Genomic DNA, 25,391 nt, shown 5'->3' with positions numbered 1-25,391 from the left:
ATGCCAGCGACAAGCACCAGCCTGATTTCCAGAGGTAAGAAGTACATATGCACATCAGACCAGAGTCCCTAACAAGCCACATCGCTGGATCCCAGGGAGCAGAGGGAGTGAAATTCTTGGAGAATCAGGAAATTAATGATAAAGCAGGGAATACTGGGGAAACTGTGCAAGTGGAAATTAATGAGAGATAGAGAATGAAAGATTCATAGGAGAAATAATAATTATACCTGCAATACACCCCTCTGCTGAGGGCCTGGGCTCCGCTAAAGTCCTACTTCTCGGGGGGTTAACTGGGACTTAGAGGCTGCCTAGGACTTGTGCGGGGTGAGTTTCACCCTCTAATCCCAATTAATAATGACTGGAGTTTGCCTTTCCCTTTGAGATGCCAAGGCTACTCACCTGTATTGCTCATGGTTATGTCCTGGGTTAGTTCTCCAGAACAGAGTGTGGTCACTTTGCAGGTAAATATGGTGCCTTGTCCCCATTGGGCCAGTGACACAGGGTGAGAACTGACCAGGCTGGTGGTCCCATTGCTGTTCTTCTTGAGAGTTTCTGTCTTCGCCGCAGGACTGACTTGCCCATCCACTTTGCATGCGATTCTGCTGGCTGCTAAGTCATAACCCAAAACTAAACAGGTAACATGACCAGAATTTTTGATGATGTCTTCATAGGAGGGTTTGGTTAAGTAGATGGTTGGGTCAAGTGAACTTCTGAGGCAGGCTGAGAAATTCAAAGAGATGTCATTGACCAGCATAAATAATGTGGAAAGGCAGAAAAAGACTATTGAAATCTAATCTAATCAAATCTATCCATCCATCCATCCCCATCAGAACACTGGTAGTATCCACCCCATCCATCCATCCATCCCCCCATTATATCTCTTTCTCTTCCCATCCACCTACAGTATCAATTTCTCTATGGTACTCCTATGTCTCCCATCACACTGGGGTCTAGGTGCAGTCCCACCTACCCTTAGGCAGGGCTGGTTTCTGAGTAACTCTCCACCCCACCTCCCCACCATGCACAGGCGTAGCCCCTCACCCAAGCACTTGCTGGCGTTGTGCATGGAGAGCTCTGTTCCCACTGCTGGGTGGGTCACTTGACAGGTGTAGACGTCCCCCATCTCCCAGCTCTGCCTGGTGACGGTCATGCGGCTCTGTCCCATGTAGAAGCCATCTGTGCCCATTGCAGAGGAAAAGGCTGGGGTGGGGGGGCTCCTCTCCTTTCCATTCACCAGCCATTTCACGTCGGCTTTCCCGGGTCTGAAGCTCAGGAGGAGGCAAACCAGCTCCAGCTGGCTCTCTGTGGCGCTGTCCTCGCAGGTGGGGACCAGGAGGTGAACCTGGGGTGGCATTGCTGAACCACACACTGAGAGCAGAGAGAGGGGAAAATACAGTCCATCGTCACTCTCTGTAGATCCCCACTCCCCTTCCCGAGAGAGTGCTAACTCTACAGTCCTCCCAGCACTGGCAAAAACCCCACCTTGTTGTGCTGTGTTTACACTGCGTACTTTATTCAGCCTCTAGGGATTAACTTCACAGCCATGTAAGGGATTAAAACAAATGGAAACAGGGCCCTTAAATCATTTAGGCAAATACTGAATGCCTCCATACATTCTTTCTGCACATGCTGCTGGAGTGTGTTCTCCCTGGTAAACAGCAGGGACAAAGCTGGAACTGGAGCTGTGTTTGGTTGAACTTCTTTTCCTCGACACAGGGCAACTTCTTTTCCTCGACACAGGGCAACTGACTTCTGTGGAGATCAGTCGATTTACACCCGTTCAAGTTCTGACCCCAGAATGCCTAGGTTTGCTGCTCTGGGGTTGTATCCATTTCAAAAGATGCCCGAGAACAGCCGGAGTGCAAGAAACACACACAGCTCCATGACAAAGAGGTGTAAGCGAGTGCTAGCTTGTAAGGGGGTGTAGCCCCGTTAGGGCCAGTGGTTGCTGGGAATTGGAGTTTCATGGGGCTGCTTGCTGCAGTCTATATAAGGGAAAGCTTCTGGCTCAGTGCTGAGGAAAGCACCTGAGGGGGAAATCTCTAGATGCGGACCAGGCAGGAGGGCTAGGAACCATGCGGGAAAGGGGACCTAGTGGGAAAGGGGGCGTGTGCTCCCCATCCAGCCGGCTGAACGCTGGGGGGGCCCCGGGTGGCTGGGAGCCTGTGCTCTGAGTTCCACTGGTTTTGCTTTGAGTCCTTGTGTGTGAACAAACCTGGCCTTTGGACTGAAGCAGCAAATGGGCTTTGTTCTACCCCCCCAGTGGGAGGAGTCTGGGTCTGGGTTTGGGTTTGGGTTTGGGTGAGGGTGAGGGAGTAAGGCAGTGAGCCGAAGATTTCCCCTGTACAGAAGGGCAGCATGAGGCTTAGGTGCCTTTTCAGACCAGCTGCGTGTCTAAGATTTCCCAAGGTGCCTAAGGGATTTATATGCCACATTCCCATGGGAAATGGGTTTCTAAATCCTTCAGGCAGGGCTGAAAAATCTCCCCCTTCGTGGAACATAGGTCTCTGCCCAGGGGTGCATTTCACCCTGAGGTTTGCCTCATTCCAGGGCCCACGGAGAGGGGCGCTGGGGGCGGGAGTTCTGCAATGACAAAGCACCAGGGCTCAGTGTGTTTCAACACGGGGCCAAACTTTCCCCACTCTTGCAGGGTGAGATTTTTCCAAAGGCACCTACGGGATGTGGATTAAGATTAACTGGCTCCCAGACCCTCTAGGCGCTTTGAAAATCTCAGCCTGGCTGCCCCCTCCTCCCCCCGCCGCATGTCTTACATTCCTGAGGGAACTTCCCGGACACTGTCTTCCCTGTGCCTTGATGCGTCACGTCGCACTGGTAGGGGTCGCCCTGCCGGGAACTGTCGGAGGGGATCAGCAGGCTGCTCTGGGTGTGGAGCCCATTGCTCATCGTCACCTCTGGGAAAGTTTTGACCCCCTTGGTCACTTGGCCAGAATTCCACTTGATGTCCACTGGTGATGGCAAATAGCCAGTTACGAGGCAGGCCAAGCTGGTGTCCGGGGGCACATTGCCGGTCTTGCTGCAGCAGGGAACCAGGGGGAAGACGGAGGGGGCTGTGCGGGTCTCTGGAAAAAGAAAGAGAATATGAGAGAAACCATCAAAAGGGGAAACTCTGAAAACCGGCCACTGATCTACCTACATCCGTCCATCCACCTCCCTCTGTGGCCTGATGGCTGCCTGGCCCAGTGGCCAATTCACTGGGAAAGGAGTCAGGACTCTGAGGTTCTATTCCCAGCTGCTGTGGGACCGTGGGCCTGTCGCAGACCTTCTCTCGCCCTTTAACTTTCCATTGTGAAGTGGTGTCGGAGCGATGGACGAAAAACACGAGAAATGGGATTCTGACCTCGGCTGCTCCAGTGTAAACCTGGAGCAACTCCAGAGGACTAGCTCTGGTTTTGTGCAAGTGATGCTGAGAGGAGACTCTGGTCCTTTAGAAGGCAGAAATATTCCCCACGCGCCTCACAATGTGAGTCCAGCCCTCCTCAGCTCTCCAGTGTGAAGTGAGCATCAGTACTGTTGTTGAACAGATGGGGAAACTGAGGCCTGGAGAGATGACGTGGCTTCCCCAAGGTGACAGGGGGAGCCTGTGGGAGATCTGGGAACCGAAGCCAGCTCCCGAAGTCCCTTCCTCTGTTTGATGACAAGACCATTCATTAAAGCTAGGGAAGAGCCCTCCATGAGTCATGGATGGATGAGATAACTCAACACGCGCGCTTTCTCCTCCGGTCCCTGCCCTTCTGTGCAAACAGATCTTTCAAACCATACACCTCAGATTCTGGGCTCTTCAATCTGCCTCTCTGGGACACTGACAAGTCCAGGGGAAGTTCACTGAGGATGAAATATTCACTCCCAGCTGGCTTTCCCAATTTTACAGTATTTTGGTGGTTACAGTCCTTATTTCTGGATTCTGGTGGACTCTCCATGACACAGAGTCCTTAAAGCCAGCTTTGGCCTCTCTTTCTAACTGCTCTGCTCGACCAGAAAGTGGGGGCTTGGGCCAGGAATCGCTGGGGGACATGCCGATCACGGTGATCCCTTCTTCTGCCCTAAAACTCCACGAATTGATGAGTTCTAAACAGGTCAAATTGCAGTGGACATTCCACCACCAGTCATGGTGCGAGGAACCACCCAACTACTTCTCACCACCTTCACAGGAGCAAGGACCAGAAGAGACCCTTTGTATAATAAAGACAAACTGCCAGCAGACGTTAAAAGAAAGAATAGTGGCGAGAAGGAGACATGATACTTGTGTGCACCTAGGTACAGGACATCTATCTATCCCCAAATACACCCACTATCAATCTATCCATCCTGGGTGGTTGAGAGTCAGGACTCCTGGGTTCTATCCCCAGTTCCAGGACAGCCCTAAAGTTGTCTTCTTCACCCTCCCGCACGGCAGGTTCTCAAAAAGAGCCCCCAGGAGGCCTCAATCTTTTCTGAGCTTTGGGACCTTCCTGGCTGAATCTCTGGGGAAAACCGACCAACAAACAAACAAACAACGTGGGCTGAAAAGGGGAAGTTTCCACAAGTGAAAGTCACACCAATGTTGTTTTTTCACCCCGGTTTTAGCCCCCTGGGCTCACCCACCTGTCCAATTTTCACACCTTCTCACCAGCTGTAACAGTGAAAGCTCCCCAGTGGGTATCATCTCTTGTTTTCAATCTATAATTATCTTGACTACCCTCTGCGGGGGGAGGAGAGGGGATGTCTGACAGGCAAAGATACCTCAGAAGAGCTACGCGACAGCCACAGAGCAGAGCTGGACTCCCGGACAGAACCCCCCGGTCTACAGTGCCGGACCACGACCCAACATGGTGAGTAAATTACAGGAAAGTGGCTGCTGTTGGCTTCTCACATGAGTGCAGAGGGTGTTTTAACCCTATCAGAGATAAATGGGGATAAGCTGGGGAGGCCAGACTGTGCCCCCCGCCCCCTGCAGAAACAGGGGAACAGAGGTGCTTATCTCACTCTCCACCTATAAGCTGGGATAACAGTTTTGAAAGAACTGTAGGGAGCGAGCCCAGGGCTGGGCCAGCAGGGGCTGCAGGTTACGATTGAGGCGCACTAGCAGAGCTGGGGGGGGGGGCGGGCAGGGCTGAGCTAGCAGGTGCTGTGGGTCGGGAGTGAGGGTCACAGGCAGAACTGGGGATAGCCGAGGGCTGGGCTAGCAGGGGGCTGTGGGTCGGGAGTGAGGGGCACAGGCAGAGCTGGGTAGGGGAGCCCCGAGCTGGGCTAGAAGGGGCTGCTGGTCAGGTGCGAGGGGCACCCGCAGAGATGGGTGGGAGCCAGGGCTGGGCGGGATCCAGGGCTGGGCTAGCAGGGGGCTGCGGGTCAGGAGTGAGGGGCACATGCACGGCTGGGGGGTAGGGCTGGGCTAGCAGGGTCTCCAGGTCAGGAGTGAGGGGAACCAGCAGAGCTGGGTGGGGGGCAGGGCTGGGCTAGCAGGGGGCAGGGCTGGGCTAGCAGGGGCTCCAGGTCAGGAGTGAGGGGCACAGGCAGGGCTGCGGGGCAGGGCTGGGCTAGCAGGGGCTGCAGGTCGGGAGTGAGAGCCAACGGAAGAGTTGGGGGGAGGCCAGGGCTGGTCTAGCAGGTGCTGTGAGTCGGGAGTGAGGGCCATCAGCAGAGTGGGGACAGCCCAGGGCCAGGCTAATAGGGGCTACAGGTTGGGAGATGGGGCACCAGCAGAGCTGGGGGGAGCCAGGGCTGCGATAGCAGGCAGCTGTGGGATGGGAGTGAGGGGCACAGGCAGGGCTGGGGGGAGCCCAGGGCTGGGCTAGCAGGGGGCTGCGGGTCGGGAGTGAGGGGCACAGACAGAGCTGTGGGGGGCAGGGCTGGGCTAGCAGGGGCTGCAGGTTGGGAGTGAGGGGGCACCAGCAGAGCTGGGGGGGCAGAGCTGAGATATCAGGGGGCTGTGTGTTGGGAGTGAGGGGCACCGGCAGGTCTGGGGGGAGCCCAGGGCTGGGCTAGCAGGAGGCTGGGGGTCAGGACTCAGGGACATAAGCAGACATGGGGCGCTCAGGGTTGGGGGGCTGAAACTAGAGGTTTGGGGGAACAGCTGAGTTGTTTCTAAGGGGTTTTTGTTGTCTCCTCTCTTTAGCCCAGTCGCAAATATTTGCTACCAAAAACTTTCTAAACTGAGGCATAAATTTCCCTTTGCATGCCCCTCTTTGGGCAACAGCTCAGAGTTCAGGCTCCTGATTTGGCCTTTGAGTTGAACTGGCTCCGTTTTTGCGGCGCACTCAGCTGGAGACGCGTTGGGCTTCCTTTCCAGGGGGGACGAGCTCTGACGTCTCGGGCTAAAGCCCACTGGAGATGCAGACCCCGGTAACTGCTCCCCAAGGTGCCTCAAGTTTGGGCTTCTAGAAAGTGAGGCCACTGGAATTCTTGGGAGATTTCTCCTATAGAGTTTAGGAAAGTGTCCAGCAAAATCTTCATCCAAATTGGTTAGAATATGAGTGTTTCTTGAGTGGGAATCTGGCTAGAAATGTCGTGAGCGAGGGGGCGTGAAAACCAGGCGACTACTAGGTTTGGGGGAGGGAAGCATTTTTACCCTAACCACAGAACTATGACCCTAAACCAAACCTTAAACCCAACTACTTAGACCCCCAACTCTGTCCTAACTCCCTAACCAGGACCCTAACCCCAGTGGACAGAGGCACCAACTCCTTAACCCCAACACCCTAATCCTCGCCCTTTCCCTATAGTCCTATCCTCATCCTGAACCCCAGCTCTCTAGCCCCTACTCCCTAACTCTGACCCTCAACTCTGACCCGCTCGTCAAACCCAACCCCTAACCCTAACGTCCCAACCTGATCCCCCCAACCCTGACTTTAGATTGCTTAGGCTGCAATGGTCCTGGGATCAGTAAAGTCCTCATCCTTAAGTCTCTGTAAAGCTCCTGGCGCGATGGGTCCCTGATCCTAGATTAGGTTTTCTAGTATGACACTGTGATACAAGTACGAATGACCAATTATGACCCTAACCTTAACCCCAGCTGTAACCCTAACCTCCCCACCTTCACCCTCTGAGCACTAGGGTTTCCGTGTCTCCAGTTGGGTATCAAGCATCCCAGCATCAGAATTATGAGTCATCGTGGCAAACTGCCCCTTGGGATAGGACCCCAGAGTCTCACTAACTCTCTCTGGGAAATGGCAGCAGAACCGGTAGGAATCTGATGGTTGAATGGCTTCAAAATTGGCTAGAAATCCAATCACAACACATCAAATATTGAACTTGAGAGTAGAAAGGTATTTGACCCACCATTAAACCATCACCCTTAATTCTATCACAGCAACCTCTAGCCCTTAACCCCAGCACCTAACCCTAACCCTTAATCCTCCTCCCCTATGTATAATGATAACCCGAACTCTAACCCAAAGGGCCCAAATGTCCCAGGTTGATTTGGACAGTCCCAGTCTTTCCTAGCAGTGTCTCAAGTCAGTTCCCAGGACTCTAATAACGTGTGTTTGAGCGACAGAATTGCTAATTGGCCAGTAGGCACTGATGATGTTAGCAGTGAACCTAGGAGCCTCATGAGAATATAACATTTAATATTCGTACCCAAGCTAAAATTGCTGGTCTAACATCTGCATGTCTTCAGCTGGAGACCGGAAGACCCAAACGTTTCTGGTACCACACTTCTTCCGAGAGCCCAGAAGTGTCCCCCAATTTCAGTTCCTTGGTCAAAAACTTGGGTTGTTTTCTAGCTGCAGACGCTGTGATTTCTCCAAGGAGAATTTCTCTGCCACTTGAGCACTTTAGCACCTAATTCCTGGGTTTTGTATCCTGCTGTGCCACTGACCTGCTGTAACCAGGTCCCTTCCTCGCCCTCTGCCTCAGTTTCCCCTCTGACCCTTCCTTTACCTTGCCTATTTGGCCTGTAAGTTCTTTGGGGTAGGGACTGTCTGTCATTGTGTCTCTCTGCAGCACCCGTGTAATGGGGCCCCCGACCACAGACAGGGTCTGTTTAGCGCTAAGTGATTTGGGGGCCCTGATCCTGGTCACTCTGTGACACAACCGGGAAGACGGGGGGCAGCCTCTCTCAGGCACCCACTTACACACAGACCTTGCAACAGTCACACCACAAGCTGTCTGCTGTGCTGAATGGAGAGAGTGGGGCTCCGTTAGGGGACGCTCTCCCCCGGCATTGAGTGCTGGGCCCAGTGCCACGCTAGGGCCCCCGTGCTGCATGGAGCGGGGTAGGGGCTGCGTCTCATGGCCTCGCTCTCTCTCCCTTTGCAGCTAGCCCCACGGCCCCGTCTGTCTTCCCCCTGACCTCCTGCATCGGCGACGACACCCCCCAGGTCACCTTCGGCTGCCTGGCCAAAGGATACTTCCCCGAGCCGGTCACCGTGACGTGGAGCCCAAGCGTCGCCCCCTCGGGCGTGAAGACCTATCCCTCCCTGCTGCAACCTTCCAGCGGCCTCTACGCGCTCAGCAGCCAGGTCACCGTCCCGGCCAGCAGCTGGGAGTCTAACACCTATAGCTGCAACGTACAACACCGGCCCACCAGCTCCAGCATCTCCAAGGAAATCCCAAGTAGGGACGATGCGACGCAGCCCGGGGGGCGGGGAAGGGGAGGGGCTGGGGGTCTCTCAGGTCCCTGATCCGGTGACTGTGGCAGGGAGAGAGGATGGGAGCCTGCCGGCGCTGTGAGCCGAGGGAGTCGCTGTGGTGGGTGGATGGACAGAGAGAGAGAGACACCACGCCGAGAGAAGTGACGGGTGCTGCAGTGCAGGGAAAGGGACAGAGGGCTCCAAAGGGGGCGCTGTGCCACGGGGAGCGGGGGGCTCCATCAGGGGCGCCGTGCCACGGGGAGCGGGGGGCTCTGTCGGGGGCACCCTGCTGCGGGGAGCAAGGCGGAGGGGCTCAGCAGGGGTCTGTACAAAAAGTAACCCCTGCCACCCTTCTCCCAGAGGGCCAGCACTCTGAACCCAAGGTGGAAGTCCTCCACTCCTGCACCCACAAGCCAGGCACCGTGCAGCTGGTGTGCCTCATCTCCGGCTTCTCCCGCGAGCCTTCCGAGGTGCAATGGCTGGTGGAAGGCCAGTCTGAGCCACTTGATGGTGTCACCGACCCTGCCAAGAAGGACGCTGATGGCACCTTCAGCACCCGCAGCAAGGCCAGTGTCTCCCAGGACGAGTGGCAGGAGGGCAAGACGTACATCTGCCAGGTGTCGCACCCAGACACCGGAATCAAAATCCAGGACCATGCCCACAAGTGCAAAGGTGACGGTCACTCGCACTAGGCTGCCTCGGAAGAGACGGGGCCGTGGCGGATGTAGAGGGAGTGGAGCCCTGTGATCAGCGTCATCTTTGGGGGCCCCCCTTGGGACCCAGCCAAGAAAAAGATCATTCTCTCTTCTCCACTCCACCCCTGTTTCTCATTCTTGTTTTCTTCCTCCTCCTCCTGTAAGTAATAGCAAGTAAATGAAAATAAAGGGAGGTACCTTGACTGGTGTTGTCGTCAAACTTATTTTTCCACAGACCACTTGAAAATCGCTGGGGGTCTTGGCGGACACGTAATGATCTTTCCAAATATTGTGTGTACCATTCGCTAACGATTGTAAAGCACTTCGGATAAGAGCCCTTTGTAAAAAAATGTAAGAAAAGGTGCGGTGAGGGGAGAGGCCAGGAGTTAGGGTGCGGGAGGGGCTCAGGGTTGGGGGTGTGGGGTCTGGGAAGGAGTTAGGGTGCGGGAGGGGCTCAGGCAGAGGGTGCGGGGTCTGGGAGGGATTTAGGGTGCGGGAGGGGGCTCAGGGTTGAGGGTGCAGGGTCTGGGAGGGAGTTAGGGTGCGGGAGGGGGCTCAGGGTTGGGGGTGCAGGGTCTCGGAGGGATTTAGGGAGCGGGAGGGGGCTCAGCGTGGGGGGTGCAGGGTCTGGGAGGGAGTTAGGGTGTGGGAGGGGGCTCAGGGTGGGGGGTGCAGGGTCTGGGAGAGAGTTAGGGTGTGGGAGGGGGCTCAGGGTTGGGGATGCAGGGACTGGGAGGGAGTTGGGGTGCGGGAGGGGGCTCAGATGGGGTGCGGGGTCTCAGAGGGAATTAGGGTGCGGGACGGGGCTCAGGGTGGGGGGTGTGGTGTCTGGGAGGGAGTTAGGGTGCGGGAGGGGTCTCAGGGTTGGGGGTGCGGGGTCTGGGAGGGAGTTAGGGTGCGGGAGGGTGCTCAGGGTGGGGGGTGCGGGGTCTGGGAGGGAGTTAGGGTGCGCGAGGGGGCTCAGATGGGATGCAGGGTCTGGGAGGGAATTAGGGTGCGGGAGGGGGTCAGGCAGGGGGGTGTGGGGTCTGGGAGGGAGTTGGGGTGTGGGAGGGGGCTCAGAGTTGGGGGTGCAGGGTCTGGGAGAGAGTTAGGGTGCGGGAGGGGGCTCAGGGTTGGGGGTGCGGGGTCTGGGGGGAGTTAGGGCACGGGAGGGGCTCAGGGCTGGGGCAGGAGGTTGGGGTGCAGAGCGCTTACTTGGGGCAGCTCCATCTGGTGCAAGGGGTGGAGGGGGGAATGTGGGGGGTGCAAGAGCTCCTGTTTGGTGCTCAGGGTGGCGGTGAGGATGGGGGGGTGCAGGAGTCAGGGCAGGGGTCTTAGGGGTGCTCCCAGCCCCCTGCCCTAAGTCACGCCAGCCCCCTGCCCTGAGCGGCTCATGGCAAGGGGCTGGGGGGCAGGGGTGTGTGTAGGGGAGTGTGGGGACCCCTGTGTTTTACTGTAAATCTGCATCTGGTCCCGCTGGCTCCAGGGGCTCCCGCTGCAGGCTCCGCCCCCACCGGCAGCCAAGCTCCCCCTCCCCCACCTGTTCCCTGCCCCTCCCCCGCCGCCGAACAGCTGTTGGCCTGCACTCCTGAAGGGAGAGGGAGGAGTGGGGCAGCAGGGCGCCGGGGGAAGCGGCGGAGCAAAGGCAGGGCCCAGGCCCTCCCCCTACACATGCCACCCCCTCCGCCCCTTCTTGTGAGCCGCTCGGGGCAGGGGGCTGGGAGCACCCCCACGACCCCAGCCCCCTGCCCTGACTCCTGCACCCCCTCACACGCTCCCAGCCCCCCAGCCCCTGACGTGACACCTGCACCACCCCGGATCCCCCCGATCACCAAACAAGACCTCCTGCACCCCCCCCCCACATCCCCACCTGCACCCCTCGCTCCAAACGGAGCTGGCCCAGGTGACCGCTCTATGCCCCGATCTCCTGCCCCAGCCCTGAGCCCCCTCCCATGCCCTAAGTACCTCCCAGACCCTGCACCCCCAGCCCTGACCCCTTCACCCCCCTCACACACTCGCAGCCCCCTGCCTTCCCTGACTCCTGCACTCCCCCCCACACACACCCAGCCCTGAACTGAGCATCAAACAGGAACTCCTGCACCCCCCCCCCCACATTCCCACCGGCACCCCTTGCACCAAACGAGAGCTGCCCCCAGTAAGTGCTCCACACCCCAACCTCCTGCCCCAAGCCCCAGCCCACTTCTGCACCCTAACTACCTCCCAGACCTTGCACCCCCAGCCCTGACTCCTGCGCCCCCTCACAGCCCTCAAACCCCCTGCCCTCCCTGATTCCTGCACCCCCCCACATCCCCACCTGCACCCCGAGCACCAAACAGACCTGCCTCAGCTAAGCGCTCCACACCTCAACCTCCTGCCCCAGCCCTGAGCCCCCTCCCCCACCCTAACTCCCTCCCAGACCCTGCACCCCCTGCCTGAGCCCCCTCCCTCACCCTAACTCCTGGCCACACCCCTCACCCCACCTTTTCTAACATTTTTCTACAAAGGGCTCTTATCCGAAGCGCTTTACAATCGTTAGCGAACGGTACACGCAATATTTGGAAAGATCATTACATGTCTGCCGAGACCCCCAGCGATTTTCAAGTGGTCTGTGGGAAAATAAGTTTGACGACAACAACAGTCAAGGTACCTCCTTTTGTTTTCATTTACTTCCTATTAATTACAGGAGGAGGATGAAGAAAACAAGAGAGAGAAATGGGGGCGGGGGGGGAGAAGAGAGAATGATCTTTTTCTTGGCTGGGTCCCAAGGAGGGGCCCCAAAAATGAAACTGAGCCCAGGCACCCACTAACTCTAAATCTCCCACTGGGCAAGACCAAGCTTCTGCCCTCGCATCTGCCTGGCCCTGGGGCCCCTGTCATTGGGGGGCCCTGTGCCAGGGCACCCTGTGTTTTACTGGAAATCTGCCTCTGGGGAGGTGGAGGCCGGGCTGGGCTCGACGGGGGAGAGGACTGCGGGGGAGACTGGGATGGGCTTGGGCAGGGGAACCCAGGGCTAGTGGCTGACCTGGGCTCTCCCATCCCCAGAAGAAACAACATCTCCCAGCAACATCCAGGTCTTCCTCGTGCCCCCATCTCCCGCCGCCCTGTATGTGGCCCAGAGCCCCATGCTCACCTGCCTGGTGGTCAACCTGCCTAGCAACTCCAGCCTCCGGGTGGTCTGGTCAGGGGAGAAGCCAGAGTCCATTAGCTCTGATCGCCTGGACATCGTTGAGCAGTTCAATGGCACCTTCACCGCCTCCAGCTCCATGCCCATCTTCACCCGCGACTGGGATGCCGGAGAGACCTTCACCTGCAAAGTGGAGCACTCAGAGCTGCCCTCGCCCCTCATCAAATCCATCTCCAAGAAGCCAGGTAGGAGGAGAGCAGGGTCCCTAAGGGGAGAGACTCCCCTATCCCCACCCCCAGCAGGGAGGGATGCTCCTTAAGGGGAAGCCCCAACCCCCAACAACCTGGGATCCCAGCCTTGGGTCCCTTTGCATCCCCACGTGAGATGGAGACCATCCTATCCCCCATCCTGCTCTCCAGGACTACCAGCTCCCAGTCCCCAGCCCCTCCATCCTGGAGGAGAGAGGGGATGTTTCTATCCCCACACCCACACACACACACACATACATTCCTTCTCCCCACGTGGCCCAGCTGAGTGATGTGCATGGCTCCCCTGTGTCCTCCATCCCCACGCACCGAAGGCAGGCGCTCTGGCCCAGGCATCTACCTCCTGCACCCCCACAACGATGAGCTGAGCAGCTCTGAAGACTCCGTCAGCCTCACCTGCCTGGTGCGGGGCTTCTTCCCTGAGGACATCTCGGTGCAGTGGATGAAGAACCACAAACCCGACGAGAGCATGGAATACATCACCACCCAGCCCATCAAGGACGGAGCCGGCGACTCGAACTTCTTCCTCTACAGCAAGCTGAAAGTCAGCAAGGCCAGCTGGAACAGCGGGGACACCTACACCTGCATGGTCATCCACGAAGCCCTGCAGATGAAGTTCACCCAACGCAGCATCAGCAAAGTCTCTGGTAAATGAAGACGTCTCCTCCCAGCCCCACTGTTAGTATTGTCCAGAACAGCTTCTTGTAAATAATCTCTGTGCCCGCAATGATGACAAGTGAATAAACGGAACTAGTCTGTGCTCACCCCCAGGTCTCCTTGTTGTGGTGTCACTGGGTGAAATCTGCAGGTCGCCCAAGGTGGACGAGGTCCCAGGTTGCAGGCTGGGAGAAGCCGAGATGCTACAAGTCTGGGGATGCCAATTCCCAGATCCTGAATGGGTGGATACATATACACCATGGATGGATGGGTAGATCCATGGGTAAAGGCCATGGAAGGAAGGATGGGTTGACGCCATGGAAGGAAGGACTGGTAGATACATGGGTTGATGCCATCGAAGGAAGGATTGGTAGATACCATGGAAGGAAGGACTGGTAGATACATGGGTTGATGCCATAGAAGGAAGGACGGGTTGGTGCCATAGGAAGGAAGGATGGGTACATACATGGATACAAAAACAACACAGAAGCAGTGATGGAGAGGGGGGTAGATGGACAGTTACACACACACATACTAAAGAGCCCATGACCAAACCCAGGTCAGTAGGAAGGCCCAGTGTTCAGAGAGATGGTTAGATGGATACCTACATACTTCAGAGGGAAGGACTAATAGACCAACAGATATCACAGAGAGAAGGAGAGAGAGAGATTATTATTTGGATTAAAGTAGCACTTCCACCCCCAACTCAGAGAGGGCCCTGATGGGCTGGGTATGGCACAGACACAGTGGGAGACTGTCCCTGTGTCAAAGGGCTCACACCTAAACGGAGAAGGAGGGAGAAGAGACAGAGACACCAAGAGGGGAAGGGACCTGCCCAAGGTCACATCCGTTACTGAGCTCGAAACAGAACCCAGGTGTTCTCAGAGTCTCACCCAGTCCCACTAGACTCTGCTGCACTGCGGGAATGATGGGTGGATGGTTCCCGGGTGGGGTGCCAATGGATAAGTGGATGGGGATAGATGGATAAATCTATGGTGAAGGTAGGAGGGGTACCCCTTCTGAAGGATGAAGGGATGGATAAATGGATGGCCGTGGATGGACTGCGATAGATGGAAGGCTAGAGATGGGGATAGGTGGGGACGGATGGATAAATGAATGGGTAGGTGGGTGCATATGGTAATGGATCAGTACCGATGTGGATGGATGGTGATGGACAGATGGATGGATGGGCTGGTACAGATAGTGACAGATAGACGAGGATGGGTGAATGTGGCAATGGATGGATGGACGACTGAGTGTGTTAATAGAGACATATGGTGATGGATGGTTGGAGATGGATAATATATAAAGGGATGATAGATAAGTGGATGGGGTTGCGTGGATGGATGGAAGACATGGGTGAGGATGAATGGATAGATGGGTAGGGATGATGATGGATGTGGATGGATGTGGAGGTAGGGGAATGGATGGGTATAGATCTATATGGATGGGTGGAAGATATGGATAATGGTTAGAGATAAGGATGGATGGAGTGTGGGATGGCTGGGTGAGTAGGTATATCGGTGGATGGCCAAGCCATCCCTGGCATCTCATTGAGGCAAGATCCCCTCTAGGCTACAACCCATGCATACCCAGAGGGGCACCGTATCAGGATCAGAATTTACCCTACACCCCCGTCCACGTCAGAGAGGAGCAGATGCCCCATGGGGATTTTCCAGACAGAGTCAGGGTGGGAAGGTAATTAAAATACCGTGACCCCCACACCCACCTCCTCTGCTGGCTAGGAGGCTAAGGGGTTTCCCTCCACCCCTTACCCTCAGAGGCAGCTGGGGACGGGGAGATAGGACAACGTCAGGCAAACACCTCACAGAAAGGATCAGCTGCTGGGACTCAGTCCCCACAAAGTAGCAGCAGTAGTAGGGCTGTTATCTGGAGAGGACACTTAGCAGGGACTCAGTTAAAGTCTCACTAGCTCTGGTGACATAGGGGGCCCAGGCAGTGGGGTGGGACAGATGAGGCAGATACCCCTATGGCCCCCCACATGAGCCCCGTCTCCTACCCAGCCCCTCACTCACACACCTTCCCCGCTATGTGTGTATCAGCCCCAAGGCTGGATGGGCGAGCGCAGGGCTCAAACCCACCAGTGCCGAGCACAGAGCTCGCACCTGGCATTACAGAGTGGGTAGCCTGCAGCGGCAGTGTTAGGGCTGTTATCCTGGGGGCCGTGCAAGGGCACACAGAGAAAGAGCGTGTGCAGCTTGGCTGAGAGAGAGCTCAGTCCAGGGCAGATGGACACACCTGTCACATGGAATGACCCAGGGACCCTCCCACCTGGGCTGTCGTGTTTCTACATACAGAGACACACACAACACAGAGAGAGACAAACATGCACCCACACAGATCCATGCACCTGTTCTCCAGACATCTCTAGGGCAGGGGGCTCAGTAGGGGGCACCGTGCTTCAGGGAGCAGCATCTGTTATGTGTCAGAGAGAAACATTAGATCCCGTCCTTAAAATTCTTGTGACTCTGTTCTTAAAAACAACAGTGTTCAAAATCCCCACAGCCGAGGCAACTCCAGGTTGGCAAGAGAGTCCTGTATAAACAGGCCCAGAGGTGGCTGTGTTCCATCTGATGTGGCTTCTGGGTGTATAGTTACATTGGGATCAGGGTCATAGAGGCACACGTGTGAAATCCATCCATCCTGGTCTTTCGGAAGCTCCTGCACCATGGCAGCATCCCGGCACCTCACCCACCTCAGAGGGATCCTGAGCCACCTTTCACAGGCAGAGAAACTGAGGCACAGAGAAATTCAACACGTGGCCAAGCTTCAGTGCCAGGGTGTAGGGCCATGGCCACATGGGACGAGTGAGATGAGACCTGGGAGGCTCTGCATCCTTCATTTCATCACAACGGGCAGGGGTGGGTGGATGGATGGAGGGGTGCGTCTTAGGGGTGGACTGCTGGTTGGATGGGGGGGTTGCTATCATGAATGGATGGATGGATAGAGGGGTGTGTCTAGGGATGATGAGTTTTGGTCATGGATGGATGGATGTACCTAAAGGTGGATGGCTGGAGGGGTGTATCTAGGAATGGTTGGATGGATGCAGGTATCTAAGGATTGACTGATGGATCGATGGGTGGTTTGTGGTCATGGATGGATGGAGGAGTGAATGGGGATGGGCAGATGGATGGATACATCTAGAGATGGATAAATGGAAAGAGGCATGTGTCTAGGGATGGAATGATGGATGGTTTGTGGTCAGGGATGGGTGGATGTATCCAGAGATAGATGAGTGGAGGAATGGAAGGATGGAGAGAGAAGGGGATAGGCGGGTTGGTGTTGGACTCACAGTCCGAGCTCTCTCTCTCACAGTGGCTGAGTTGGAGTTGATGTCTCTTTCTCTCCCCCAACAGAGGTGATCGTGTCAGGTGAGTTTTGCAGCGAGGATGGAGACAAGGAGATAGACGGCCTCTGGTCCACCATCTCGGTCTTCATCACCCTCTTCCTCTTGAGCGTCTGCTACAGCGCCACCATGACCCTGTTCAAGGTGAGAGAGAGAGAGAACGACCATAGGAACGAAAGAATGAACGAGTTTAGCACAGTAGAGGGTGTAACGATGCTGCCTCTTGTAATGATGCTGTCTTTGGTGGGACACTTCTGAGAGTATCAATTAAGGCCAAATTGCTTAGAGAAGGGCAGTTACAGCCCAAGGCTGGGGTTTCTCCACTTCTAAGGCACACCAAACCAGCCAGACACAGAGGACTTTGGTTTTACCGCACTGGCTAACCACAAGTCACACAAGCAATTCCCTTAGACACTCCAGTTTCCCAGTATCACCACTAGTGCCCCTCCTTATGGGGACAAATGGTTATGAAAACTAATACCCCAGTAAAAAAGAAAAAGTTCTCACAGTCCCAGAGGACCAAGCCCCAGACCCAGGTCAATCTACAAATCAGATCTTACCCACAAATCCCGCTGTTGCCGATCCTTTAGAATCTAAAATCTAAAGGTTTATTCATAAAAGAAAATGATAGAGATGAGAGCTGGAATTGGTTACGTGGAATCAATGACATACAGTCATGGCAAAGTTTTTGGATCAGGCTTGTAGCGGTGATGGAAGAAATGGCAGGTTCAAATCCAGTCTCTGGAGAACATCCCCAGCTGGGACGGGTCCTTCAGTCCTTGGGTCAGCACTTCAGTTTCTGGCAAGGTTCCTCCAGAGCTATGAAGACAAAATGGGGGGTTTCAGGGCCTTTTATAGTCTCTGCTGGTGGAAGAGCAGCCTTTTGTTCTTACTGTGGAAAATCACAGCAGCAAGATGGAGTCTGGAGTCACATGGGCAAGTCACATGTCCATGCCTGGCTCAGTTTGCAGGCCGACGCCATTGTTCACGTGTTAGTTCGGAGGTTCCCAGGAATGTTCAGATGTGGTTTGGCGTCTCCCAAAGTTCATTGTCAAATGAGTGTTTCTTGATTGGGCACTGAGAACTGTCCTTTCTCAAGAAGCTGAGCAAATGCTTCACTGAGGCTACTTAGAATCAAAACACATTAGAAACAAGTCCAGAGCCAATATCCATAACTTCAACTACAAAAATCATACACACACACAGACAGGATCATCACAACCAGCAAATCAGAACCTTGTCATAGACCCTGTCTCCACAACCTTTGTATATTATTTGCTGCAAATATAGAACAGTGGTTGCAACAATGATCTATACGGTGATAGCTTATGTCAATAATGTCACATCCCCAACGCAAAATTGATGCAGGAAGGAATGACACAAACATCACTGACTGCATCCCAAGAGCTCCCCAATCCTTGGTTCTGTCTTACTACAGCTAGTATTGGGTTAGAAGCTGTACCAGTGTGTAACAGAAATGGTTTATCAAAGTCATGTTCAATGACCTGACTGAATCTCTTTACAAACTCAAGGGAAAACGTGGTTTGAACAATAGTGGGTTGGATCTGCTCTTGCAGCATGGTTCCAGTATGTCTGAGGTGATTTTGCCAAGAGCTAAAGAAAATAGCTACTTTATTTATCCAAACTCTGGCAAATGTTTGGAACCCAATTAATATCCAGTGAATGTAGAAATTAATGTTGTCCATACTATATCAATCGTGGCATTTAGCCGTGAAAGCAATATGGTAGTGTGCCTCAGTTTCCCTTTTCATACAGCACATTCGGTCTGGAATGTCTTTTCCCCTGTGAAAAGTTCGAATACAGTTTACAGGCATTAACGGTGAACCATCGGCATCACAAGGCCTTTTCACATAAAGTGTGTTCTCATGTATTTCTTTTAACAGGTTCAAGGGCTCTTCCAAAAGATTAGGCACATTGGACATTTTTACAGTTCTTGGTACTAGCAACACATTCGTTACAAAAATTACCAGTAGCAAGAACAACAAATTCATTGCAAGTGCCCATCTACAATCATTTTTGCCCACCTTTGGCTCAATACCACTGGGGTTTGGGCCTTTCAGGGTTACCCTTTGCAAAATCAAGTTCTCTTTTTCCTCCTTGTCCTGAAGGATCAAACCCTGATTTCTCTTGCTTAACAGAATTCACTGGTTGCATTGGCCATAAAATTGTTCGGCTCTAAAACATTAGTAGCCAAATCTGTCCTCAGACCCTGAAGCACAGACGGCTCACTTACAGAATCAGCACAGAGACATTCCTCTCTCAACGTCTCCCCAGCAAACTGGTCAAGCACAGCCACTTGGTGTTTTTGGGCTGCTCGACTTTCTTAACAGCTTTCCCTCCATCTGAGACCTTCTCAAAGCTATCCACATGGGATCTTTCAAAGGGAAAGTCAGTGGATCCATTCACAACAGAAAATTTCTGGCTGTTAGGACCTGAAACTTTCTTGATTCAATCGCTTCCACACCCTTCAGCTACAGCAAACTCCTTGCACAGATTACCCTGAGGATTCCTTTCCCAAGGAGCTTCTCTAAGCAACAAAATTCACCCCTCACAGAAATTCTGCCCTCTACACCTAGGGCTGGCTCTAGAGGAACACTCTCCTGAGCAACAACAGACACTTTCTGCATTACCTTTGGCTCGTCAGGCGGATTTCTACACAATCCCCTTCAGGCAAACTCATAGACTCGCTAGATAAAAGGTCAGAGGTACTCTCTTTCCCTCTGCAACTTTCCTCACACTCACTGGCAACATGGAAGTTGTCAGGCTCAACACAAACAAGTTTAGGAATTATTTCCTTCTTGCTACAAGTTGTCAAACTGTCAGTAGGTAACACAATCAAAGCCCCTTTCTGCTCTCCTTGTGCCCTGGCTTTTCCCATCTGTCTGGTCAGCAGAACAGGCATTCGCTGCTCATCTGGGATCCCGTGAAGAGTGCATCGACGGTCGAATACAGACAGAAACTCCTCTAGGCCATCAGGATCTTTGTAAATGGGACAGATCCTTTCCCAGTTCCTCTCGTTATGGCGAGGAAGCGGCGCACCAGGGGGCGAGGACTTTCTTTGCTCTTCCATTCCTTGGAGCTAAAGTTGGTGAACCTTCTCCTCGGCAGCCAGCAGCTCCCTGCGCCCCCTACGAGCCCTTTCCTCGCTCTCATCCGCCTCCTTCTTTCTTTCATCAGCTTCCCTTTCTCGTTCAGCATTCCTTTCCTTGGCTTCTCTCTCTCCCTCAGCAGCTTCTTTCTCTACTTCAGCCGTTCTCCTGCTTTTCCAGCCATCGACTGTCTGCTCGTTTCTCTTCATGCTCAAGTTGCAGTTTATTTCTATTTTTATTTATTGCTAGAGGAGCCAACTAGCAGGGGGGAGCTTTTCTTGACCTGCTGCTCACAAACTGGGAAGAATTAGTAGGGGAAGCAAAAGTGGATGGGAATCTGGGAGGCAGTGACCATGAGTTGGTTCAGTTCAGGATCCTGACACAGGGAAGAAAGGTAAGCAGCAGGATACGGACCCTGGACTTCAGGAAAGCAGACTTCGACTCCCTCAGGGAACGGATGGGTAGGATCCCCTGGGGGACTAACATGAAGGGGAAAGGAGTCCAGGAGAGCTGGCTGTATTTCAAGGAATCCCTGTTGAGGTTACAGGGACAAACCATCCCGATGTGTCGAAAGAATAGTAAATATGGCAGGCGACCAGCTTGGCTTAACGGTGAAATCCTAGCAGATCTTAAGCATAAAAAAGAAGCTTATAAGAAGTGGAAGGCTGGACATATGACCAGGGAGGAGTATAAAAATCCTGCTCGGGCATGTAGGAATGAAATCAGGAGGGCCAAATCGCACCTGGAGCTGCAGCTAGCGAGAGATGTTAAGAGTAACAAGAAGGGTTTCTTCAGGTATGTTGGCAACAAGAAGAAAGCCAAGGAAAGTGTGGGCCCCTTAATGAATGAGGGAGGCAACCTAGTGACAGAGGATGTGGAAAAAGCTAATGTACTCAATGCTTTTTTTGCCTCTGTCTTCACGAACACGGTCAGCTCCCAGACTGCTGCGCTGGGCATCACAACATGGGGAATAGATGGCCAGCCCTCTGTGGAGAAAGAGGTGGTTAGGGACTATTTAGAAAAGCTGGATGTGCACAAGTCCATGGGGCCGGATGAGTTGCATTCGAGAGTGCTGAAGGAATTGGCGGCTGTGATTGCAGAGCCATTGGCCATTATCTTTGAAAACTCGTGGCGAACGGGGGAAGTCCCGGATGACTGGAAAAAGGCTAATGTAGTGCCAATCTTTAAAAAAGGGAAGAAGGAGGATCCTGGGAACTACAGGCCAGTCAGCCTCACTTCAGTCCCCGGAAAAATCATGGAGCAGGTCCTCAAAGAATCAATCCTGAAGCACTTACATGAGAGGAAAGTGATCAGGAACAGTCAGCATGGATTCACCAAGGGAAGGTCATGCCTGACTAATCTAATCGCCTTCTATGATGAGATTACTGGTTCTGTGGATGAAGGGAAAGCAGTGGATGTATTGTTTCTTGACTTTAGCAAAGCTTTTGACACGGTCTCCCACAGTATTCTTGTCAGCAAGTTAAAGAAGTACGGGCTGGATGAATGCACTATAAGGTGGGTAGAAAGTTGGCTAGATTGTCGGGCTCAACGGGTAGTGACCAATGGCTCCATGTCTAGTTGGCAGCCGGTGTCAAGTGGAGTGCCCCAGGGGTCGGTCCTGGGGCCGGTTTTGTTCAATATCTTCATAAATGATCTGGAGGATGGTGTGGATTGCACTCTCAGCAAATTTGCGGATGATACTAAACTGGGAGGAGTGATAGATACGCTGGAGGGCAGGGATAGGATACAGAGGGACCTAGACAAATTGGAGGATTGGGCCAAAAGAAATCTGATGAGGTTCCATAAGGATAAGTGCAGGGTCCTGCACTTAGGACAGAACAACCCAATGCACAGCTACAGACTAGGGACCGAATGGCTAGGCAGCAGTTCTGCAGAAAAGGACCTAGGGGTGATAGTGGACGAGAAGCTGGATATGAGTCAGCAGTGTGCCCTTGTTGCCAAGAAGGCCAATGGCATTTTGGGATGTATAAGTAGGGGCATAGCGAGCAGATCGAGGGACGTGATCGTCCCCCTCTATTCGACATTGGTGAGGCCTCATCTGGAGTACTGTGTCCAGTTTTGGGCCCCACACTACAAGAAGGATGTGGATAAACTGGAAAGAGTCCAGCAAAGGGCAACAAAAATGATTAGGGGTCTAGAACACATGACTTCTGAGGAGAGGCTGAGGGAACTGGGATTGTTTAGTCTGCAGAAGAGAAGAATGAGGGGGGATTTGATAGCTGCTTTCAACTACCTGAGAGGTGGTTCCAGAGAGGATGGTTCTAGACTATTCTCAGTGGTAGAAGAGGACAGGACAAGGAGTAATGGTCTCAAGTTGCAGTGGGGGAGGTTTAGGTTGGATATTAGGAAAAACTTTTTCACTAGGAGGGTGGTGAAACACTGGAATGCGTTACCTAGGGAGGTGGTAGAATCTCCTTCCTTAGAAGTTTTTAAGGTCAGGCTTGACAAAGCCCTGGCTGGGATGATTTAATTGGGGATTGGTCCTGCTTTTGAGCAGGGGGTTGGACTAGATGACCTCCTGAGGTCCCTTCCAACCCTGATATTCTATGATTCTATGATTTCCTGCCTTTTGCATTCCAATTGCTTCTGCAGCTTCTGTAGCCTCAGGTAAGGGCTGTGCTCCTGCCTCCTGATCACTGCCCATGAACAGATCTCCCAGTCCTTCATTTGTAGCTTTCTTTTTTAAGCTTTTCCCCTTTTCTGAACACAAATCTTCCAGGGCTTTTCTCTCACAGCCCTCATACGCTCTTTGCTCACCCATTGCAACTGCTCTTTAGCCAGCCAAACTCTCAACACCAAAATTCAACTTTGGATAGTGTGGGGTTCTGGTCCAAAGCTTAACAGATCTGGTTCTGTGGATCCCAGCACGACTACACGACCGTAACGACGCTGCCTCTGGCGGGACACTTCTGAGAGTCTCAATTCAGGACAAATTGCTCAGAGTAGGGCCGTCACAGCCCAAGGCTGGGGTTTCTCCACTTCTAAAGCACCAAACCAGCTAGCCAGAGTATCAGGGTTCCCTCCCCACTCTGGACTCTGGGGTACAGCTGTGGGGACCCGCATGAAAGACCCTCGAAGATTATACTCCACCAGCTTAGGTTAAAAACTTCCAAAAGGCACAAATTCCTTTCCTTGTCCTTGGACAGTATCGCGGCCACTACCAAGTGATTTAAACAAACATTCAGGGAGGGGCCACTTGGAGCCCTTAGTCTCCCTCCCAAAATATCCACCCAAGCCCCTTCACCCCCTTTCCTGGAGGGGGCTTGAGAATAATATACCAACCAATAGGTTACCAAAGTGAGCACAGACCAAATCCCTGGTTTTTAGGGGACTGAAAATCAATCTGGTTCTTAAAAGAAGAATTTTATTTAAAAAAAAGTAAAAGAATCACACCTGCAAAATTGGGATGGAAGGTAACTTTACAGGGTAAATAAAAAGATTTAAAACACAGAGGATTCCCCTCTGACTCTGCTTTTCAGACACAAAACAGGAATAAAATTATCGCTTAGCATAGGGAAAATTTACAAGCTAAAACAAAAAATAATCCAACGCATTTCCTTGCTATTACTTACAATTTCTGTAATTTTAGACATATTATTTCAGGATCTTTTTAGGAGCTGGATTACCTGCTCCGTCTCTCTCTTTGTTCTGAGAGGGAACAACAAAGAGAGCACAAACAATCTGAAAGTATCTTCTTTCCCCATTGGTCCTTCTGCTCAGGTGTCAACTAGGTTAATTGCACTGATTAATCCCTCACAGGTAAGTGATTCTGTACCTCTGGCCAGGAGGGATTTTATGTTACTGCATACAGAAAGGTTGGAACCCTTCCCTTTATATTTATGACACAGAGAGTAATGGCAAAGTTCTTGGTCCAGGCTTGTACCAGTGATACAGGTTCAAATCCAGTCTCTGGAGTACATCCACAGAGGGGATGGGTTATTCAGTCCTTTGTTCAGAGCTTCAGTTTCTAGCAAGGTTCCTCCAGAGGTCTGAAGCAGGACTGAAGACAAAACGGAGGGGTTTTCCGGGCCTTTTATATTCTCTATCCTTTTCTTCTTACTGTGGAAACTCACAGCACCAAGATGGAGTCTGGAGTCACATGGGCAAGTCACATGTCCATGCATGGCTCAGTTTGCAGGCCGATGCTATTGTTTACATGTTAGTTTGAACGTTTCCAGGAAAGCTCAGACGTGGATTGGCATCTCCCAAATTCATTGTCAGTTAAGTGTTTCTTGATTGGCCACTTACTGAGAATAGTCCTTTCGCAGGAAGCTGAGCAAATGCTTGACTGAGCCTACTTAGAATCAAAACACTTTGAAATACAAGTCCAAAGCCAATATCCATAACTTCAACTACAAAAATCATACACACACACACAGACAGGATCATCACAACCAGCAAGTCATAACCTTGTCATAGACACCTCATACTACAATCTTCGTACAACATTTCCTGCAAATACATAACAGTGGTTGCAACAATGATCCATGCCGTCACAGTTCATGTCAATAACATCACAGAGGGCAGCATGGAAGGGAAAGAAAGAACAGAAGAAGGAAAGAGAAAGAAGAATAGGTGAATAAGACAGAGACTGAGTGAATGAGACACAGACATAAAAGCAGGAAGGGATGACACAGACAGACAGACCGAGCAGTTCCCCCAGCCCTGACCCCTCTCACCCTTGCTCTCTCTGCCCCCGTGCAGGTGAAGTGGCTGTTCTCCGCCATGGTGCAGCTGAAGCAGGCGAGTGGCCCCGAGTACAAGAACGTTGTCCAGCGCGTGGTGTAGGGGCCGCTGCCCCCATCCACCCGGAGACAAGGGGCCGGGACTCCCGGCTCTATTGGTGACACCACCCTGAGTCCCACAGCTGCCCCCCGCTAGCGCTGTGCCCCTGGGAGACCCCCCTGGGGGGAGCGAGGAGCTCACCCCACATGGCCTAATCCGCCCTCAGCCACTGGGGACGCTGCCCTGGTGGGAGCTGGGCTGAGACCAGACAACTCGTACCATGCAGGGAACCAGCGCCCCTAGCGAGGAAACAACCCGAGTCCCACTTCCCACCCTCCCGAGCCCAACAGCCCCCTGCTCTGGGACTGGACCAGAGCCAGCGCCCCCTGGAGCGGAAAGGCCCCATATCCCCTTCCCCACCCCCTGCGCCAGCCAGTCCCCCGCCCTGGGGCAGGACCATAGCCAGAGTTGTGTCTGTCGTGCTGTATGTTGCATATTTAGCTCTTCATTGGGATTTTTATGGGTGGTGTGTGTGTGGGTGTGACTTTTGTTGTGTGCACTGAGTGACCATAAATAAATAAATAAATAAATATACAAATCAGGCTCCATCTCATTCACAACCTCCACCCCCGACTTTAAGGGACCCCGGACACCCTCCAGAGGGTCATGTCGTGTCTGTAGGGGGCGCCTTCCGGCATGGAGAATAAAATGAAGGATGCCCGCTGCACTGGCCCCAATGGGAGACGGGGGCCTAGCTACGAACCCAGAGAGCTGGGACTGAGGGGCACTAAGGGGAGATCTCTGGGGCAGGGAATACCACTGATCAGCCAAGAAAGACAGAAAGAAAGACAGAAAGAAAGATATGTGCGTGTCT

General features: G+C 53.3%; 1 protein-coding gene across 1 annotated transcript in view; it reads left to right on the top strand.

Annotated features, from left to right (window-relative positions):
* LOC125622444 (uncharacterized) overlaps positions 1 to 25,030 on the top strand; it is a 49,467-nt gene extending 24,437 nt beyond the window's left edge. Inside the window, exons 11-18 of the mRNA XM_075118537.1 lie at positions 3,313 to 3,481; positions 4,712 to 4,829; positions 8,257 to 8,553; positions 8,931 to 9,242; positions 12,290 to 12,616; positions 12,952 to 13,284; positions 16,672 to 16,805; positions 24,497 to 25,030. Coding sequence (XP_074974638.1) covers positions 3,313 to 3,481; positions 4,712 to 4,829; positions 8,257 to 8,553; positions 8,931 to 9,242; positions 12,290 to 12,616; positions 12,952 to 13,284; positions 16,672 to 16,805; positions 24,497 to 24,580 — 1,774 coding nt within the window. The 3' untranslated portion in view covers positions 24,581 to 25,030. The remainder of the gene's footprint in view (positions 1 to 3,312; positions 3,482 to 4,711; positions 4,830 to 8,256; positions 8,554 to 8,930; positions 9,243 to 12,289; positions 12,617 to 12,951; positions 13,285 to 16,671; positions 16,806 to 24,496) is intronic.
* Positions 25,031 to 25,391: the final 361 nt, after the last annotated feature.

The sequence above is a fragment of the Caretta caretta genome, chromosome 13 (genome assembly GCF_965140235.1).
Source record: "Caretta caretta isolate rCarCar2 chromosome 13, rCarCar1.hap1, whole genome shotgun sequence".
In the NCBI taxonomy this organism is placed as follows: domain Eukaryota; kingdom Metazoa; phylum Chordata; order Testudines; family Cheloniidae; genus Caretta; species Caretta caretta.
Note: the sequence above shows the minus strand (reverse complement) of the source record. Positions and strands in the feature narration are given on the sequence as shown.